The following is a 14296-nucleotide window of genomic DNA, read 5'->3' on the forward strand; positions in this document are numbered from 1 at the left end:
TTTAAAAGCTGATGTAGTCTAGCCTACCGTCTCAGATACACATACGCGTTTTTGTCAAAACGGGACGCGAGCAAATGCATTGATTCCTATGGTACGGCGCGTTTAAAGCGTGCGCCCCTTCTCCATCACGCGTTGCGTCTTTGAAGCGTTTTTTAGGTGCGCTTAAAAGTTGAACTATTCTCAACTTTCCAGCGCAAGGCAGGGAAGCGCACCGCTTCTGTTTTGGCCGCCGCACTTTGCCAAGGCGTTACTGAAGCGTTTCTGCCTGAAAAAAGACGCGTATGTGTATCTGAGCCCTTAGCCTACATAGCTATAGGGCTTCATTTTTGTGACAGATGAGTGAGTTAATGGAGGATTTCTGACAAATCTGGCAACATAAGGAACTAGCGAGTCACTGTTGTCATGAAAACGGACGCATGTTTAATACGTCAGCATTTCAAAACTCAAGATGGAGGCAACTTGGACGCACTTGCTGTGTTTGAAATTATAGTTAGCAAGGTGTCAAATCTGGATTTGTCTTTCTACAGTAAATCTGACTTCCGCTGAGTAATTCTCTTGACCTCATTTTAATTAGCTAGGTTGCACTATACGCCACAAAATGAACTCAGATTTAGAAGAATTGATGCCTAGGCTTCTGCCAGTGGAAACATCAGATTCTGACGATTTGGATCTCGGTGAGACTCCAAGAAATCCACAAGAATATCTCAGACAGGTTCAGTAAGTGTCCCATTTCAATGCCTTCAGATTAACCATTTTGTTGTCTCTCAAGACCTTAACCCGTATTCAATTTATGAGCTAATTTGTTGTCTTGTAGACGTGAAGCGTCACGTTGTCCAGATGTTGTTGTTGCGAAGATTGATCCCAAAAAACTTAATAAGAATCCAAATGTGAATGTCTCGGTAAGTAAGTGCATGGCGTGCTGAAACACGTCCATCGGCGCGACGGGCTTTATATATGTTCATGCTTATTCGTACCACTAAACTCCACATTGTACAGTTCACAGCATGTCAAGCAGCCCCCGATGGCTTTTCACCAAGTTTGAAGTGGCAGCGAAAGCAAGTTAGCAACTTCTCAGAAATAAGACAGGCAAGTAGTTCTGTTTGACTCTTCACTCAATTTTAGTTTTGCAGAGATGTAATTCTTGTACTAAATCAGTTTTCACCAAAAGAATATATCACAGTTTCTACGGTATCCACATTTTTTTTTGCAGAGTGTTCAAAAGCACAGACAGCAGTGGGGAAGAAAGGTCCTTGATGACAATGTGGTTATGGTTAGTTGGAATGCATAATTTACACAGATGAGGTTTTGAACAAACTTTCAATACGTCCAAACCAGTACCAACACCTATCTGTGTTCAGCCTAAAATAGAGGATGAGGAAGGATGGAAAAAGTTCTGCCTGGGCGAGAGTGTTTACCTAGGCACTCATCCTGACTCAGGAGACAGTGATGCTCCCGGTCTCAACTATGTGAAGGTAACCAGGCCATTCATGCTTATTTTAAAGCATCGATATAACCTTTTGTTGTTGTAATTGGAAATGCCGCTTTCCTGAAACTCAAGATTTTGTATTTCTGTGCCACAGATTGGGTTCCCACCTTTCCTCAGTATTGCAAGCCGATTAAATCAGGTTAGTACTAAACAACAGGCATGGCATGATTCTGTTGAAACTAGGGGTGTGCACGGATAATCAAATGTCTGGATAACCGCTTGCGGCACAACTATTTGAATACTAATACTATTGGTTATTCTGTATTCATTAAGGTAAGGTAAGTTATGAGTAAAAAATGGTATACCTTAGCAAATACTTACTTCAAATAATGATTTTGTTAATTTGTGGAGATGGTACGCATCTCACACTCACAACAATTTTGGTGTATTGGCGTGAGATGAGCTTTAGTGGCTGACGTCACAACCGAGCCCCTATCTGAGAGATCCTCAAAGAAGGAATAAGTGGATTCACCTATTCACCTAATCACACTTACTTTCACAGTAACAACAGAAATGCGTTTTGCTGTCAGGTTATAGGCTACACTGAGTGGGATATCAGTCTGAGAGTCTGCTGTTACTAAGAGGCATTGCTCTCCTCCACAAGAGGGCACTATTGTTCCACCTGTTGCGCTGAGGCTGTCAGGAACCGCACTCATACAGCGAGTGGAGCACTAGCGTGCGTGTCGCATCACAATGGGTGCTCAGAACTGTGGGAGAGGGGTACAGACCTCAGTTCTCCCCTTCGCCTCTGCTATTTTCAAATATAATCGGGGGATACAGCTTGTTTTCTCAATGCAGAGATTACCTCTATGCAAGAAAAAAGAGGGATTCTAGTAATACCTCCAGCACAGAGCCGAGCGGCTTCTCTTTGAGATTTTCTAGTTCCCAAGAAGGGAAGGGGCACGAGACCTGTATTAAAGCTGAGAGCGGTAAATATCTCAGACAATACAGTTCTCTCAGTTAGGGGGACGCATATGGGAGTGTCAAACCAGGGACAGAGCTACTCTCCCAGGGCCACCCTTGTTGCGGGGAGTGGAAACATGGTGAAACTGATCTGATTGCGTTGTGGTCACCAGCCAATGGACCTGTACGCCTCCAGGGAGAGGCTAGAGGCTGCACAATGTTCCCAGTTCTTCTCACTGAAGAACTCTCACTGAGACTCTCAGGAGTGGACACACTGGCGTGGGAGTGGCCATGCGCCTTCCTTTACGCTTTTCCCCCCACTGTCTCTAATATTCCCCACTCTAGCCAGAGTGAGAGATGTGAACCTCTTGGTTATTCTAATAGCACAAGATTGGCCTCAGAAACACTGTTAGCGGAGATAACACAAATACTTACTGAACCGCCATGGCCCTGGCTGTTGCGCAGGGACCTGCTCTGTTTTTTCATCTCCACCAAGAACACCTGTATCTCTGGTATTGGCCGTGAAGTGAATGCTTAAATTTAACATATAGTGTCCTATTCCAGAATGCTGTGATGACTTATTGCGTCACATGCACATACTTTGCATAATGCAAAGTTCCGTGGGTTTGGGGACTGGTGCACTGCCATTGAAGAAGTGCCCTTTCAGTGTTCTGTGAGGATTTGTGTTGTCATTCCTACAAACCCTCCTTGATAAAGGAAAAGCCTTCTCCACGATCAAAGTTTATTTGGCTGCTATATCTGCATGTCGTGGGATTTAACAACAAGACACCCCCTCCCGGTCTGTCGTTTCATGTGCGGGGCATGCCGCTTATGCCCTGTGTCAAAACCATTATCTCCTGGATGGTATTTGCCACTGATGTTTGAAGCTTTATTGTAGAGGGTATTACTTTGGCTTATTCTACAAAAGGGCTGAAACTCCACAATGGCTCACATACAGATGATCCAGATGGGTTCAATTCCCGGTGCTTCAGGTGGTCTGTACGTACTTCGCTTTGGATAATAGCTTCTGCTAAATACCAGTGCTTTACCTTGATGTTACTGTTAAGGTTACAACCATAGCTCTGGTTCTCTGAAGGCATGGGTGCAGTATTTCACCAGACCACCCCAACCTTGAATGACGTCTGCTCCTCCTGGACGACAGACATGACCAGCCAGTTATATGTGGTAGAGTGCTTCTGGAGGACCCCTCACTCATGCTAAGGTACCCCACTCAGGATATCAGAGAACTGGGGTTATGGTCATGACGTCATAGTGTATTTCCTGCCCGAGGGTTAAAGTTGTATTTTGTGTGACGTCACCGCTACAGCTCTATACACGCTCACAAGTAAAGGTTGTCCTACTCTCCTGATAGATTTTCCATGTACGGCCAGCCCCATGAATAACTGATTAACCATTATTTGGCACTGTCAGATTTTTGAATATTAAAAATGGCTACTGGTTGAAACAGTTTGTTGTTCATTTTTCCTAGGCCACTATTGATACAGTGTTGGAGTATTTGATAAACTGGTTTGAAGAGAGACCATTTGTCCCACAGCTGGTAAGCATCTCCATTTGCTTTTGTTTGCATGCCTTGCAAGCAGAGAGAGAGACAAAATAATGGAAAGAAATGGAGAAAGCCATTGTATTTTTTATATTCACAATTCTGCCATTCCTAAATCTGCCTTTCCTCTGCCTGTATGTTAGGTTGACTCAACTGTATATACGTGTACAAATTCACATATTTTCCTAAGTGTACAGTATCGTCATTTTAACAGGGTAGGTGGCTGTATGCATTGCTGGCTTGCCTCGAGAAGCCTCTTCTTCCCGAGGCACATTCCCTCATAAGACAGCTCGCCAGGCGATGTGGGAGTGTACGTGCCAGTTTGGTAAGATCCCTAACGTGTCAACATCGCATGCTCTCTTGAATGAAAATGATACAAATAATACTGAGATTTGTTTTATCATTATTTGTCATCATGTTCACTTTAAAGGAGACCAAAGATGATGAGAGGTTGTCAGCACTCAACTTGTTGATTTGTCTGGTTGCCAGGTAAAATATGAACACTATTTAGTTTTTTCTTTAATTATTATTTGTAGCCATTTTAAATGTTTATATGAATTGAAAAGTTTTTTTTTTAAATTCCTTTGTGAAGGTACTTTGAGCAGAATGACCTGGCTGATAATGACTGACTCGTTTTACGGACAAACAGAAATGGACTTGGATACGATGGACTTGTGATTTTGTACTTTATGGCCTGATTAGCCAGTGAGTAAGAGTTCAGAGGCCTTATTTTTATTCATTTATGACATTTTGAATACATGATCATGTGGCACACTGTGGGGTGTCTCCGTGTGATTCAATTCTGTGAAATAAAATATTTGTAGATACATATCTTGTCTGGTGTTTGTTTACCAATAAGTCATAGGTAGGAATTTCCAAGTATTTGCAGTAACGACAACACGATTCCCTTATTCAATATGTTTGAGAAGGTAACATTCGTCAAGTAAAACTGACAGTATGGTTACACTGTACAGTGAAGGGCCAATTTTGCTACTAGGCTTGCAGCACCATGATCAAAGACTTGATTCAATCATATGCCAGTTTCCTACCAGCTGACAAGCATCAACCATTGTATCAATAGACATGTCAATGATTGTATCCACCATGGAAATGGCCTCCCTATTTACGTCCGCCCTACGCTGTTCCAGTATCGACGGCTATCATTGGCTCATGACAAAGCTAGTGGTTTCTATTGGTTCATGTTTCTGCCGCTTAATGAGTCATAGCTTGTCCATGCTCACCCAGAGATGCTTTGCGCCTACTCCATTGATATGTGCTTGTTGTGACTAAGATGGCGGTGGTTGTGAGATCTTTGCAAGATCAGCTTGAGCAGGCTAAAGAAAGTTTGAAAAATGTTGACGAAAATATCCGGAAATTAACGGGCAGGGACCCAAATGAACTCAGGTAAGCGAAATGGTGAGACTGTGAAATATTTCTGACATAATCGACATGAGTTTGCACCGCTCTGGCTTGCTAGCTAACGTTAGCTAATGTATTACAAGTTGGCTAGCTAGGAAGTAAGCTAACAAGCAGGTACTTGCGAGCTGAATGGTTAACCAGGTGTCCGTGGGTGTGTTCAAGTATTGCAGTTTGCAAACCTGTTTAACTCATTCCAGTAATCTGCGATTATTATAACCAATAACCAGTACAGTTACATATAGGCGAGATGTAAACGTGAACAACCCCATATCCTTGCGCTAGCCACACTCACCCGTGAGTGTGCACATCCGCAGGCATGCTGTTTATTTAGCTAGTTAGCTAGCATTAGCTGGTTCGGCCCCCCTCGTTGTCAGTACGTTGTGCAGACAGCTGCTGCAATGGGTTTTACGCGAGGTGTACTTTCTTCGTTTGCAATATCTTTCTGTTTTTTCCCTAGTTTGGTTGTAATACAATGTAAGACGTCGAATTTGTGACGTTAGCAATGTACGTGACCACCTGGCGTCCCTTACCAACGTAGCTACCCTAACTAGCAAGGCCAGTAGTTGTGCAATGTAGTCTTGTGATTTTCATAATTGTATCTTATTAAATTGACCCCTTTTGCCGTGTGTAATGATGGCATCTGAATAACTAGTCGCATTTTCAAACTCTGCAGCATAGTGGTGTTTCTTCTGATGCGTAACGTTTAGCACCATTGATGTTGATTACACAGAGTATAATATGTCTTCTCCACTCTGTAGACCTGGTCAAGCCAGACGGCTGACCATCCCAGGCCCTGGTGGAGGTAGGGGGCGAGGAATCAACTTGCTGAGGTAATTAAATTACTTGGTTTCGCTTAAGTCTGACACTAAATGTGAAGTTGATCCATCTGATCCTGATGACCCTGTTTTTCTTATCGCTAACTTGTTTTCGTAGGCGTGGAATCTCTGACACTGGTGTAGGACCTCCAGCTAAACAAAGGGATATTGAAGGAGCACTCCTGCGGTAAGGAAGGCAATGTAATTTACAAAATATAGAAGTTGGCAGGTTAAGGTCTTGCCAGTGAATTTTTTTTTTTGTTCATAATAAAAGACTCTAAGATCTGAAGTGTACAATCAATGACATTTTTTGATGAATTTGTTACTGAATGCTAATTCAGATTTGAAGTATGGTTTGTTTTGAGTGCTTTTTACGAAAAGTCTTTGTGAGAATCCACACAGTGTTTTAACACAGTTGTGACATTTGACACTTTGCTACTTAGACTGGCTGGAGATCAGAGAGCGAGGAGAGATTCACGCCATGACAGCGACGCCGAGGATGATGACGATGTCAAAAAAGTGAGGAAACTGAATCTTACATTGCAGATTCTAAGTTAGATTCTAAGTTTGTAAAAGACAACGCCAGTATAGCAATACAAACAACTGGCTAGTTGAAAGAAGACATTAACTTTTCAGAACAGCTCATACTTGAGAAAAGACTGATATCCTTAATGTTTTTCTGTGTATACCTGCAGCCGGCGTTGCAGTCATCCGTATTTGCTACCTCCAAAGAGCGTACGCGTCGAGATCTTATTCAGGATCAGACCATGGATGAACGAGGAAAACAAAGGTAATGGAGCCTAGCCTGATTTTCCACCTCTTTACTTAAAACACGGAAGTTTGAAATATAAATGACCAATTGGTTTAACTCCACTTTTATCGTAAATGTGCAAAATTGTTTTAGCTTTCTGTGTCTTTGAACCTTGCTGACGTGTCACTTTTTTTCTTCCCTACTTCACTTTTGTGCAGAAATCGACGCATGTTTGGCCTGTTGATGGGAACATTACAGAAATTTAAACAAGAATCTACAGTGGCTAGTGATAGGGTAAGAATGAAATGCTACTTCAAATAGTTCAGTGCACCAAAGTGACACACAAAATAAATACCTTTTTGTGATTTAGCTTAAGGCAATATCCCAACAACGTGAGTATTTCCCTCTTGGAAATTTTTAAATTGTAATCAAACTTACTACTGACCTATAAGGGAATTTGGTCTTGCCTCAGTTTCTGGGTATTTGTTGAAATGTAGTTGAAGTGAGCTGTTCACTGTTTAACAAGTTCAGAATTTTGCAGTGTCATTGGTGGTGGATAACATTCCAAACTTTAACAGTTAATTTAATCTTGCCTTTCTGTTCTGTCTGTCTTTATACTCTCCTCAGCAAAAAAAACGCCTGGAGATTGAGCAGAAATTGGAAGTGCAAGCTGAGCAAGAGCGTAAGAAAGTGGAGGGTGAGAGAAGAGAGCTCTTTGAAGAGAGACGAGCCAAACAGACTGAGCTGAGGCTTCTGGAGCAGAAAGTGGAACTTGCCCATTTGGTGAGTGTTTCAGATACTTTTTTTGCTCTAGTTCCTTTCTTTTGAGAGTGGAGGGTCTCTGGAGAAATCTTATTCAGACAGAAATTACAAGTGGTAGTTCTCTCAAATTCTCTGTGTCTTAGCTGTCTGTTATTGAAGACTTGACTTGACTGCACTCTCACTTTCCTTATTGTTTCTCAATGTCTTTCCTAGCAAGAGGAGTGGAATGCACACAATGCAAAAATAGTCAAGTTTATTCGCACAAAGACTAAGCCACCCATCTTTTACTTGCCTGGCAAGATGTGCTCAGCAACCCAGAAGCTAATAGATGAATCTCAGAAAAAAATGAATGGTAAGTGATGCAGTCTCCTGTCTAAGTACAAAATATGGGATGTTCTTGGTGGATGTTTGTTCATGGGTAGAAATGTGTAAGTAATGCAATGCATTCTGCTTGGTCATCTAGCCAGTTAATACATACATTGCATAGTGCCTCTACTGAAACTAGTGTGGTAGATTTGTTTACTGGTGGAAGACACTTTTGTAATATACCGGAGTAGTAAAACACCTTTGGCTTCTTTCAGGCCTCTTTGAGGAGAGACGCAAGGCTTTTGCCGAGCAGCTCGACAAGATGGAAGCTCGGCCTAGGCGCCAGCCCCAGAGGGCTGGTGACCGGGAGCAGGACGTGCGCACCCATGAGGAAGGCGCGAAGAAAGAAGAACAAGAGGAGGGTAAGCCGGGTCAGGTAGTGAAGGTGACGGGTAACCGCCACGATTTGGAGATGGAGGATGAGGAGGAGGAGGAAGATGATGACAAGGAGGAAGATGAGATGGAGGATGGGGAAGAGAAGGAACCTAGGGGCAGGGCAGGGCGCAGGCAGGTTGGGGTGTCAGATGAGAAGGGGCAGGGGGAAAGGAAGGGGAAAAGGGTAGAGGACAAGGAGGAGGAGGTGGATGAGTCTGAGGAAGATGTAGGGGCCAGGGAAGCAGAGGAGCAGATGGAGGTAGGTGAGGTAGAGGAGAGGAAGGAGGAGGAGGAGGAGGAGGCCACAGGTAAGGGGGATCAGACTATGGTAGAGAGCCCAGAGGCTGAGGTGATTGCTGAGGAGGTAGGTAACCAGAATAGGCAGGAAGAGGAGGAGAGGGAGGGTAAGGGCCCTCAGCAGGAGCCATCGACCGAGCCCCAAACCCCAGCAAACGATACGGAAGTCCAGCCGGCTGATGCGAAAGAGCCCATCCTAGAACCATCCATCCCTCTATCGGAAGCCACAGATGCCACCTCAGCCCCAGTTCCCCAAACTGCAGCACTTGGTGGTACCATTGCCGCTGCACCCCTTGACACGCTCCTCCAACCGTCTACCCATGAGCATCCCAGTGCCCTCCCATCTCCTGCTAAAGACGCCCCAAAAGAGGTCAGGTCAGAGGGTCAGCCGGAGACCGATCGAGGCCGTGCCAAGGCCCGGGACAAGAAGAGCAAAATCAACAGCTCGTCATCTTCGAGCGGCTCCAGCGGCTCCTCGTCCAGTGGGAGCAGCTCCTCGTCCAGCGGCTCCAGCTCCAGGAGCGGCTCCAGTGGCAGCTCCTCAAGCTCCTCCAGCTCCACCAGCAGGAGTCGCAGCCGGGCCAGGGACGGGCACAACCGGGACCGCAGCAAGCGCCAGAGGAGGCCCTCTGACCGGGAGAGGAAGAAGGGAGGTGACCGAAGCCACAAGTCCTCCAAAAGTGGTGCCGGAAGCAGCCGGGATGGGAAAGGATCCAAGGATAAGACGGACCGCAAGCGGACAGGTTCGGAGGGCGACCGTTCGGGGAAGAGGCACTCGCGTAGCGATCGTGACCACAAGTCCGACCGTAAGGAGAAAAGGCGTTGAAAAGACGGGGTTTAATAAAAAAAAGAGGGGGGGGTGGGAGGGGTATAAAAAAAATCTTTACGTGTCAGATGTCTTATCTTGAGAATACAACTAAGCTGTCATTGATTCATATGCTGGATGTTGAGCTGTTGAGGTGAGATGCTGGGGGAGAGGAGGATAGGACTGTTGAATGAAGTCCCCACGTCTCAAAATGCAACATCAAATATGGGCCTTTTTTTTACCTTTATCCAGACTTCAGTCTAGCACCTAATCATTTTCCTTTTAGGAGTCGTGTGCTTTCATCTGTAATTTTAAAAATTCTTTTTAAGTCTGCGTTGTGGCAGCACATCAGTTCGGCAGTTATCTTTTTTTCTTTTTTCCCTTCCTCTACCCGGTGCTTGTTGCTACGGAACGAGCTGGGAAGTTTCTGTGCATTTCCAATTGTGCTGCGCTACACAGATGTACCTCTTTCTTTTTAGCGATTTTAGGAAATGTTGATTCTTTACCAGAACAGGAGGGGTGATCTTTTATGAGGTTGGCCTCATAAAAGGATTAGTTTTTTTTGTACAATTGACAGAAAACAATAAAAGAGGTTAACCGAAAGTGCCTGTCCATTTCCGTTTTCTTCTAAGGTACTGATGCATGGTTGCCATTATTAAACTACTACAAATTGTGCCACTGGGCAGACTGGTTCATGAGTGAACTAATGTGCAGTGGTGGCTGTTTCGGGCTATGCAAGAAAACGCTGTGACGTATTGAGAAACATTGGTTCTGTAGAAGCCAATGGCAGAATGTGCCTTGCTTTGCTAGTACGACTAGTAGTCATATACACAATTTTAACCAGATGAGGAATGGGAAGCTATTTTGTATTAAAATTCTATTGGTTAACGCTGATTATTAAGTGTCTGAGCAGTGTTGGAAAAACAGGTGCTTGTTAAACTGTCAAACCCATAATGAATCGTTAACGAGTTTGGAAAGGCTCCAGAAAATGGATTGATGTATAGCTGTGTGACTGGGTCTTTTCAGGTTTTCTTGTAGTTGATGATGTACCTAAAGCTGGTAACGATGAATGGTATGTTTCAGATTATGCTGCCGTGGAGTCCTCATACAGCGCCGCACCATCCAAAGCACTGTGAGTGAGCAGACTTTGTGTAGACTTGAGGCATATGGCATCATCATTCAATGCATGTGGGGAGTTGCCAAAGAACTGGAGGTCGAGTTGATCCAAGCTGGGTGTGAAGTGGATCAACTAATGAAAAACACTCCTTTCATTTGGTTAGGGCAGGAGAAATTGTGGTGATTCATTTTCAATGAAGGGTTGGGCCAAAGGTTGTGTTCAGTTTTTCCACCCATCTCCCTTCAAGCCTGTGAACCTGAATGGCACATGTGGGAGCAGAGGTGCCCTAGTTAATGGAGGTTTGGACTACTGCCCTTCATACCAGTGCCAGGTCGCTGTGGATCAAACCTAATCAGTCAAGATTGCGTGAAGCCGATGGAATCATTGGTAGGCAGCCTACACGCACAATGGTAAGCTGGATTCCTGGTGAACACCACCATGTAGCCCTTCAGCAAGAACGGGCACAACGGTGTGTTAAGAATTTTGCAGAATGATCGTGCTAAAGAATATCAGGGATCGAATATAGCATTGAATTTGGACATCTTCAATGATGAATGCATTCTTTAATTGGAATGTTCAATGTCCCCTGCACTAAACCACTATTCTGTAGGTATGTTCTGAATGTATCTGTGATACTGGTGATGTCATGGTTATCCACGCTGGTTAATGGGAAGCATTATATTGATCAATATTACAAGCCTCTGTATTACCGGAAGCCTCGGGCAGCTTTGTGTGATAGTCATTAAAGTGCTCAGTCTCTCAGAGCATGATGTTACAATCATTCACCACTTGGTGGCACTAAAACTCTTTGGCCCATCCAGCCATCAGGCACGGTTGGCTAAGCTAAGTAGTGAATAATGAAACCGAGTGCACAAATGAATAATTCAAGAGATGATCAAGAACACATTATACCCTCCACTATATACTCAAAATCCACCGGACTGGCGGTGCCTTTTTCACGAGGTGAAATACAACTTCCAGTCAGGTGAGAGCTGCTCCATATTGCTTATTGATATACAGCCTACAATCTAATATGAGAGTTCCACCTGCATTTGAAATCCCCTCATCTCTGAAATGTCAAGATGACCAGTCTGCATTGTCATTTTCAATTCTCCCTTCGTGAGGCTTCAATCTGAAACTGGGAAGGTTATTAATGGCTGCACGTGGTGATGTGTCAAGTGATTACAAATTATGATTGGTGACCACAGATCATTTAGTCTAGTCTCATCGTTTAACGTTCTTGACTGAGATTGGGTCTGGAGTTGTTTTTTGAGGCTTGTGATTGTTTGTCGTATTACCGGAGCTCTGGCCCTGCCCCTGGCGAGGTCCTTCAGCCGAGGAGAAGTGAGCAGTCAGCTGTTCTCCCTCTCATTAACGGAGCCCTGCATCTCTGATGAGGCTGGATGGTGAAGCCCTCGATTGATCCAGCGCTGATGAAAAACTGCTGGATAAACAGGATCATATGGGTCTTGGAAGAGGCCAGCCCTGGGGGAGTTTGATTAAGGGGTTGGGGAGGGGCAGGGAGACAGAGAGGATTAGAACCCGTTGTGTATAGAGATGCCTCTGTTGTAGGCCTGAGTGCTGATTTTATGACTACCTGTCTCTCCATTGCTTGTGACGTGAACAGGCTGTTAGTATTCATTTTGACACCCACCAGGCTGTGATGCAGACCAAGATAGATTCTAAGTCAAGGTACATGCAGACTCATTTGCTGCTGTGAAATTGAGTCAGAGGACTCAAATGTCTTAAGTCTGAGAGAGAGAGTATAGACTTATTTTCCACGGCATGCCAGGTTCTGCCGAATGACTTGGCTATCAGTTAGCATGAAGAGGGTCTTGAGACAAAGTATTCTCATTTGTAAAAGCCAGTCTTTCATTGTGTGTGAAGAACAGGGCTTGGATGATGTGCTGTACAGTGAAGCACACCTTGGCAAGCCAGAGGCTTCTGCGGCGGCTACACTTTCCCAGTGGTCAGCGGTTTTTAGCTCTGCCGGGGCAGAGAACGGCCAGATATTTCCAGATCAATAGCAAGATTCTTCCCCCTGAAGCTTCAAAAGCCGCAAGGTTGAGCTGGGTTTAATGAGATCTTTGCAGCACCTATCTCGATCTGTGGGTTGCCCCTCAGAATGGGCTGCATTCAGAGTCGACAAACTGGTCTAAGATTTATGTTTTTAAAGGAGCTTTATGCAATTTTGGTCTAAAACTAACAAGATAAACACCTAAAAAGCAGTTGGCACTGATAAAAACTTGCCAACTGACATCTTTTGGCAATATTCTTGGTGTTGCTGTGCTGTGAAAGATTTTCAAACATATTCGATCACAGCACAACATAGTGCAAATTCATTTGAAAGATGATATAAAAAGCAGTTGCTCTTAAACATCCCTGAAAAAAGTGGCAAATAGTTTCATAATGTTGCTTTAACTCCTAAAGTTTCAATCAAATCCTCATGACGGGACCATAAATGCTTTTCTGGATTGATGTGTATGGAGTGGATAGTATGGGGTATTGGTGAGGCTTGGGGACAAGGTGGCGTAAGCCATATTGGCTTGTACGAATTTCAAGTCAGCGGTTGAGCCTGGCATGCATCATAATGGCTGCAATTGATCGAGTCTCCCTTATTCCTTGGCCGTTGTAAGTCGCAGCAGTAAGCGGGGTAAGAGGGGGAGGGAGGGAAAGAAAAAGAAACCCTTCACTCACCCTGTTGAGGTCGAAAAGAGCTTGCAGCCAAATGGACACAAATACCCTCAAAATCGATATTAATATATGCTTTCTGCTGACTAAAGTGTAGCCTCGGCCAACATCTTCCTGTTCTGTTGTAAACTCAGTAAGTAAAAAGAGCTTACCACAGGAATTGCCATGCAAGATGCCCCCTCCATTTTCGTGTCACAGAATGATGCCTTCAATTCCCATTCAACCCTGAAGATGTGATGACATGTACATGGATCAATTCATCCCTCAGCCCACACACTATCAAAGGAACATCGATCAGTTCTCGTGAGTGCATCTCTTTTAGAAAGAATAGAGTTTTGAACCGCTCTGCCCTTAGAGATGCCGTGACAAAGGGTCTCTGAGAGACCCCCCGAAGCAGTCAAGTGTGTATTTGTTGCAACAAGTAACACAAGGAACCCATCAAATCATTCCTGGCCATCAGCTGACACAAAGAATCAGGCGAAATGGGGGGTTTTAAGCTTGTTTTCTGTCCCTGAGAAGAGACATGAGGGAAGAGCTGTGCTGTGTCGAGCTGAGGTGCTTAATGTATTCTTGTGTCTCTCAGGCCCGTGGGTGTCAGATGGCAGCCCAGTGCCCCCGATGGCGGGCAGCCCTAGGTGGTTTGGTTCTATCTTATAGCAGATCCAATGAGGTCAATGGGGTTTTTACTAACCGGTGCAAGTTTGTTCTCTGATCTATGGTCTAGTTTGAGATGCCCCGGTGAATTCAACAAATTAGTGGCAACTCTTTTTAAATGAATAAAGGCAGTTGTTCCAGTATAAAGGCCTAAATATGTCTGCCACAAGTCTTGAAATTAGGGAAAATTAAAATGTTTTATTAATGGAGTCAGTCATCTATATGACCATAAAAGCAGGTACATTGCCCATTCGTATGCAGGTCTACCGTACATTACTCACAAACTACCAGCTC

The 14296-nt window shown here is 44.3% G+C and overlaps 2 protein-coding genes across 5 annotated transcripts; both read left to right on the forward strand.

Annotated features, from left to right (window-relative positions):
- Positions 1–449: 449 nt before the first annotated feature.
- Positions 450–4779, forward strand: gemin2 (gem (nuclear organelle) associated protein 2). Of its 4 annotated transcripts, none has more exons than XM_080850718.1 (10): positions 450–717; positions 815–899; positions 997–1086; positions 1211–1270; positions 1359–1472; positions 1581–1625; positions 3879–3947; positions 4165–4275; positions 4381–4439; positions 4543–4779. In XM_080850718.1, the coding sequence occupies exons 1-10, from the start codon at positions 599–601 to the stop codon at positions 4577–4579; spliced, it is 789 nt and encodes a 262-aa protein (XP_080706844.1). In that variant the 5' UTR covers positions 450–598; the 3' UTR covers positions 4580–4779. The 4 variants fall into 4 exon arrangements, with proteins under 4 accessions (XP_080706844.1, XP_080706847.1, XP_080706846.1 ...); XM_080850721.1 differs by having other exon boundaries at positions 4170–4275; positions 4543–4633; XM_080850720.1 differs by lacking the exon at positions 4381–4439.
- A 451-nt stretch (positions 4780–5230) lies between these two features.
- pnn (pinin, desmosome associated protein) lies at positions 5231–9578 on the forward strand. The gene is made up of 9 exons (XM_080850650.1): positions 5231–5354; positions 6128–6199; positions 6303–6371; positions 6628–6703; positions 6880–6974; positions 7154–7229; positions 7563–7718; positions 7911–8049; positions 8279–9578. The coding sequence occupies exons 1-9, from the start codon at positions 5242–5244 to the stop codon at positions 9559–9561; spliced, it is 2079 nt and encodes a 692-aa protein (XP_080706776.1). The 5' UTR covers positions 5231–5241; the 3' UTR covers positions 9562–9578.
- Positions 9579–14296: the final 4718 nt, after the last annotated feature.

The sequence above is a fragment of the Sprattus sprattus genome (genome assembly GCF_963457725.1).
Source record: "Sprattus sprattus genome assembly, chromosome: 13".
NCBI lineage: Eukaryota > Metazoa > Chordata > Actinopteri > Clupeiformes > Clupeidae > Sprattus > Sprattus sprattus.

Excerpts from the sequence above, each read along its gene's own strand:
- gemin2 (XM_080850718.1), top strand. The coding sequence starts at position 599 with ATGAACTCAGATTTAGAAGAATTGATGCCTAGGCTTCTGCCAGTGGAA. Across the intron at positions 718-814 it reads GAATATCTCAGACAGGTTCA|ACGTGAAGCGTCACGTTGTC; the intron begins GTAAGTGTCCCA and ends GTTGTCTTGTAG. Across the intron at positions 3,948-4,164 it reads GACCATTTGTCCCACAGCTG|GGTAGGTGGCTGTATGCATT; the intron begins GTAAGCATCTCC and ends TCATTTTAACAG.
- pnn (XM_080850650.1), top strand. The coding sequence starts at position 5,242 with ATGGCGGTGGTTGTGAGATCTTTGCAAGATCAGCTTGAGCAGGCTAAA. Across the intron at positions 6,372-6,627 it reads ATTGAAGGAGCACTCCTGCG|ACTGGCTGGAGATCAGAGAG; the intron begins GTAAGGAAGGCA and ends TTTGCTACTTAG. Across the intron at positions 8,050-8,278 it reads ATCTCAGAAAAAAATGAATG|GCCTCTTTGAGGAGAGACGC; the intron begins GTAAGTGATGCA and ends GGCTTCTTTCAG.